This window comes from Coffea arabica, chromosome 11c (assembly GCF_036785885.1).
Source record: "Coffea arabica cultivar ET-39 chromosome 11c, Coffea Arabica ET-39 HiFi, whole genome shotgun sequence".
Taxonomy (NCBI): Eukaryota; Viridiplantae; Streptophyta; class Magnoliopsida; order Gentianales; family Rubiaceae; genus Coffea; species Coffea arabica.
The window spans coordinates 45,789,656-45,795,518 of record NC_092330.1 but is presented as its reverse complement, the minus strand read 5'-3'; the positions used below and the strand labels follow the sequence as shown (position 1 = coordinate 45,795,518).

The window sequence follows — 5,863 nt, the reverse complement described above, 5'->3', positions numbered from 1 at the left end:
TGCAACTGGTTTTAAATCAATGCATTGCTAATATATAGTATTTGTTTGACGGTAATCCTACAGTTAAGGAAGATTCTATGCTTGTACACCAATTTCATTCCTGATTTTTCTTTTACATTAATGGTGATTTTTTTTGGTAGAAAATTAACTCTTTTTGTCTCTCAGAGCTCAAGGAGGACATGTCAAAGCAAAGGGCATAATTTACTTGTCCAATATACGTATGGTTTTTGTTGCAAATAAACCTGTTGGAGACTTTGCTGCTTTTGATCTGCCCCTGGTAAGTTGGCTTTGCACGTTTTGTTCCACGCGTTGTTCTTCATTATCTTATAGTCTCGAGCGTTTTGTAGTCAATAAAGTAACTATACCTACCGCAAGGGGCTTGTGCATTTAACTTGTCCGGTCTAAAGCCAGATGTGACTTCACATTTTCCTGATGTAATAATTATTTTGTGTCAAATGCATGGGACCAAGCCCTACTTGGTTTACCAGAAAACTATGGTTATAATAGTTGAATAAAAACTCTAAATTCCAGCCCGGTTCCTGGAAAAATGGTGAAATATAGAAAATGCTCTTTATGGTGCTCTAGGCTAGTGTTCTTTCTGACCGAATCATTGCTGGAAGATAAGGTGAATTTTCTTTGAAGATGATGCATAGGTTAAAGAGACTGGATAGTCTACTGGCTGCTTTCCAAATGTGGGTAGTCTATGTTTCTACATGGTGCATTTGTTTGTGTATGTTCCTTGTGGCACAGGTGCACTGGGTTCCAAAGCAAAAAAAGGCTTTTTCTAACTGTCCTTTATGCACACAATAAGGGTTATCAGATTATAAGAATTTGCAAACTATTTGTGGGTCTAGTATTAACTGGAAACGAGTGGCTGAGTCTCTTGAAATGATCCATTGTGAATAATTCTTGTGGACAGATATGGATGTTGTCATCACGCCATGTCGTATCGGAGATTAGATCAACAAGTTTGTATATCCTACCGCAAGTCGTTAGACTATATGTTACAATACAATAAACCTCCTTGAACTAAGGATCCAGTTCAAGGCTGCCTCATTCTGTTAATAAGCCTCCTTGAACTAATGGTGTCAATTTACACCTTCAGGTTTTGATTTGTGTCGGATGACTTAAATGTAGTTCTCGATTTTTAACTCCATTAATGGAGCTGCTGATAGTTCTACTTTATTCTATCACTGAACTTACACAAGAAAATGTGTTAAATCAGGACCAGTCTCCACAACAAAATAAATCATTTACCTGAATTTACAAAAATGGATCTACAAATAAACTTCAAACTTCACTCAAAGCAGACAGGGATCAGATTGCTGGCAATGGATATGTCGGCTGTCGCACTAGAGGGGAATAGAACATGTGTGATTTGGGGCTAAGCATGATATTTGCAGTGAGGTGAGGAAGTGATTTGGTGGTCAGGGTACGGCCGCGTGGTTCCAGATGAAGAGGAATGGACAGCTGGTGTGCTACAAGCATTGAAGTGGGAATAGTGCAGTTAGAGAATGCCATGATGGCAGACTAGGTAGGGTTTGGTGGTTCCCTGGGTGATCTTTTTTTGGTTCTTTCTTTTTTTTCTTCTTTTGTGGGGGTGAGCAGAAGGGAAGGCTTTTGCCGTTCGAGTGGGTTATGTGCAGTGGGGTTTGGGTGAGTATTGACTTGGCACCAGCAGAGTTTTGGAAGGTCGGAGAGGTAACAGAGCCAGTGGAGGGTGGCCAAGAACTGGATTCCTACTTGGAAGAAGGATTTTAGCGGAGAACCTTCACGGTACTGAAATAGTAACAGAGAAATAAATGGTGATGCAGTCCTATCAATTTTAGATAAGCCTGCAATGCACCAAAATTTGAGTCCCCAACTAACATTTGGCCAGAAATTTTGCTAGATACTTTTGGGGTAAATTGACATGATGACTGCACTTCAAGGGGGCCATGTGGAACCCTTAGTTCAAGGGCAATTTACTTTCTTGCACGTTATCGCAGTAAAAATCATCAGTTTTAGGTATTGCATCTTATCTAACTGAAGTCAAAAATTTTGAGAGTTATGTAACATCAACCATGCATCAACCAACCCTACATGTCAAATTACAATTTTTTAAGAAGTGCCTTATGCTGTGAAATTCCGAATGCAAATGAATCCTTTTTTACGCATTTCACGCACACATGTATTTGTTTCCAATGCTGTCTTCGGCAACACTCCACTGCTTTTACTGAACATACATTGCTTCTTTAGAGGTAGACATTAAACTACGCATTTTTCTTAGAACAAGATTTGGGTATAGTATTGTCATTCCTTTCATCTTCTTCTTCCTTTAGCTGGCAGTTTTCTGGTAATCTGAGTTTGCTACAAATATATTGTTCTAGAATTTATATGATGTGCATAATTTAAATTAAATCTTAGTGACCTGGAAATGACTTGCTTCTGCAGCTTTACATTTGCGGTGAAAAATTTAACCAACCAATATTCTTCTGCAACAATATATCTGGATCTGTCGACCCTGTAAGTGCATCAGATATTGAATCATTGGTATGTGGTCTTCTAGTAGGCAGTGACCCATTTCTGCACTTCCAGGTTGTACCTGAAAACGAGCAAAGGGCTCTATTCTCTACTCATTCATTCAAGATTTTATTCAAGGAAGGTGGTTGCGGAACTTTTGTGCCCTTATTCTTTAACCTAATTCATTCTGTGAGACAATATAATCAAGAGACATCAAGAGCAGGTCCTCAGTTGGATCCCTTGCAAGCATCACAGACGCCTGTTGATGAAATGATGCGACATGCGTAAGTATTTTCTAGTTTCTTGCTTATTTGAGGAACGAGCCCTTTTTTTTCTTTTAACATTGTGCTGCGTGCAGGTATGTTGACCCAAATGATCCTACAAGGATATTCTTGCAGCAACCAAATCCTCAGTCACAGCTCAGGCGCCGAGGCTACCATTCACAGCCTGCTAATCATGCCATTTGATGTGAAATGTTGTTCCTCAAGGTTCAAACTTGTGCCAACCTTCTTATTTTGTTATGGTAATGCAACAATCTTCGGAACATATTGGTAGAATTAAGATGTAAAAGAGTTTCTTGGACGACACGTGCGTTGTTTATATGTGTGTTGATGAAACTAATCGTCCTACAATACATTGTCGTGCAAAAATAAATCAATGGATTCTCATCTGTTTTAATACTTCTTCCAAAGAAAAAAATCAAGCCAAGGTATTTGAAATTGAGATTCATTCAAGCCTATTCCCGTGTGAAAGTAATGGCGAAGCCAGGATACGTGTGACAGAGACTTTGAGCTGCAGAAAAAATATTTGGCATTTGATAATGCAAATTGGTATGTTTATTTCTTCCATGATGGACAGGTGTATTTTCATCACCTCTTACGCTAAGCTATTCTTTGTAAACCTCTCTTTAACCACAGTTGGTAAGCTGTCATGTAGAAGGCATCATAACTTCTGGGAGTGCTGTGCCAGGCGAAATGTCTCCTAACCATGCTTAGATTTTTGTACAACTTTAAGTACGTTTCCTTGGATACTGACAACAATATTTCCTTCAAAACATGAATATCTTTTTCACTCACGATAATTGAGAACTTGCTCCAGTCTAAGACGCTAGCAAATGGAAGGTCGTAGTAGTTGGAGATTATAACTGGAATGCATCCATAATGTATCGCGTCACTGACTCTAGCAGTGTTCACCTCGTAGCCTTTAACATGGAGGCAGTATTTGCTTCTTTTGAACCCTTCCTGGTAAGGAAGGGATAGACCTCCAGAGGATATCGCAAAAGATGTATCGTTGCTCCATAGATCCAGTAACTTCTGACGGACAAGTGAATTCTGCGCTCGCCCGGCGAAAAAGACGAGCACATTTCTGCGGTAAGAAAATGCATAATAATCAGACCAACAAAGAAGAAATCAGGTCTTCCATGTCCAAATCATATTCTTATTGGCATCATCACTAGGGAACCTACCTAATTGATTAAGGACCCTAAAAAAGGTTAAAAATTGATTGGCGTTCGTGTTCTAACGCGCACCCGCAGCTACCTTTCCATGGCTACTAAATCTTTCATTTCTCAGGAAGATGTATGAAAATTTTTTCGTGGCAACCTGGTCTCATTGACCTATGATTATCCAAGACGTTCCCCTTTCTCCAAATGCTATGGAGTCCCACGGTAAAAGATCTATTTCTGTGTGTCTCCACATCAATTTCTTCCGAGGTTGCAAAAGGGAAAGGACGGTGTTTTTATGCAAAAGATGTCCCACTTCAACTGTGTTTTTCAACAACCAACATGCACAGTCAAGAATGCAGGTAGAACACGCGTACCTAGCGGCTGGAGGATTGAACGGTCGGTGGTCGTCGTCACGTCGGCGAGGCCAAACTTGGGGCAATCCGATGTCTTTGTGCGTAATGTAGAGCCTCTGAAAGTAGCTGGAGGAACAAGTGACTTGAATAGCGTTGTTATGTAAAGCAAGGTGCTTGGAAGCGGCATCCCGACCAATGGAATGACAGCAGACATAGAAGTGATCAGCACCGTCGGAGGCGTTCCAAAATGTGAAGTCGGAGCTAATTCTGGTCGTGTATTGGGCAATGAAATCTGAAATGGATGAGGCGGAATGCAGGAGAGGGTGATTACGCATGGCATTTATGGAGAAAGGCATAAAGAAGAAATTGGCCTCCTCCGGACGGTCGGTGACCAGGGAACTGTGAAGAAGAGCCACCTTAAACGCGTGCTCACTGTAATAATTCCCAAGCTTGGGGTTAGTGGGGTTTGCTAGGGGAAGGAAAACGCTGTCATAATTAGGGGCCTGGGAGGAGGAGTTTCTGTTTGCTTTTGATGATGATGAGTGGACATCCGGGTACACGAAAATCTTGAGATTAAGCAGCATTTCCTGATAGTCAGCGGAGAAAAGTTCCCAGTTGTGATAAGGACCCATGACGATATTGTTGCTGCTGCTGTTTCTCATCATCTGTAACTGTAACGGTAATTGGTGGGATGCTGATGGTAAAGGAGCTAGATGCGGAAGACTAGCGGTGGGGGGTGTGACCGGTTTCCAATTACTCTCCGCCGCTCCTGCTCTCACTTTGTGGGTTTCGAAATCTGGCAACGTCTTTAGTACAGCTGTGTGATTCTTGCGACCCACCATCTCTTCCCGCACTAAGACTATGGGTTTCTGGATCAAGGAACTGTACCTCAGCAGCTTCGTCGTCCCCAGTAGAAATAGTACCACCATCACTACCGCAGTGAGAACGATGACCACCACACACACTAAGGGCGAAAGCAAGCCCCGTTGCTGTCGACGTAGGACTCGTCGGGGGCTGGCGCGGCTGGTGAACAACGAATAGAGGGCCATGGTGTATTGGTCCGCGTCCAGACCTCGCTCTCCGCCCTCCACCCAAAAGGCTAGTAGAAAAGTTGAAACTACGGCTGAATGCTAATAATGTTCAGCAGGTGGTGGAGTCTACTCACCCCAAATACGCAAATACCAAAGCAGCAATCAGGAGTTAATGCAGTATTGTTCCTTTTAGCCCATCATCGAGGCCGTGACTCCTGACGTGCACCTAGAAGAAGAAGACCTGGTGCATTTAATCAATTTTCAGGAGTGGTGTGCTAATTATGCAAACAAATCATTGTCAAATCATCGTACAATAATCCGATACTTTTTTTCTTTTTTTTCTAGACGGAGTAGGTGTCCGAATCAATTCTTATGAGATCCGACTAATCCCACTCCGACCCGAAAGGAGAGGCCCATTCCCCAAACACGATAATCACATGACTCGAATTCTTGCGAGCACTGGATATCAGCTTCTAAGGAGACTTACTGAGACCAATCAAGTTGCCATGAGGGGCACAATAATCCGATACTTG

General features: G+C 41.9%; 2 protein-coding genes across 3 annotated transcripts in view; one reads left to right on the top strand and one right to left on the bottom strand.

Annotated features, from left to right (window-relative positions):
- Positions 1-3,180, top strand: part of LOC113717068 (UPF0664 stress-induced protein C29B12.11c) — a 4,204-nt gene extending 1,024 nt beyond the window's left edge. Inside the window, exons 2-5 of one of the 2 annotated variants that reach the window (XM_027241716.2) lie at positions 166-277; positions 2,434-2,505; positions 2,578-2,786; positions 2,861-3,180. In XM_027241716.2, the coding sequence (XP_027097517.1) occupies positions 166-277; positions 2,434-2,505; positions 2,578-2,786; positions 2,861-2,969 (502 nt within the window). In that variant the 3' untranslated portion in view covers positions 2,970-3,180. The remainder of the gene's footprint in view (positions 1-165; positions 278-2,433; positions 2,506-2,577; positions 2,787-2,860) is intronic. The other variant, XM_072070598.1, reaches the window with a different exon arrangement.
- Positions 3,181-3,308: 128 nt separating this feature from the next.
- LOC113717066 (probable glycosyltransferase At3g07620) lies at positions 3,309-5,498 on the bottom strand. The gene is made up of 2 exons (XM_027241714.2): positions 4,321-5,498; positions 3,309-3,867 (listed from the first exon to the last, which is right to left on the bottom strand). Exons 1-2 carry the CDS (start codon positions 5,346-5,348, stop codon positions 3,384-3,386), a joined length of 1,512 nt encoding a protein of 503 aa, XP_027097515.1. The 5' UTR covers positions 5,349-5,498; the 3' UTR covers positions 3,309-3,383.
- Positions 5,499-5,863: the final 365 nt, after the last annotated feature.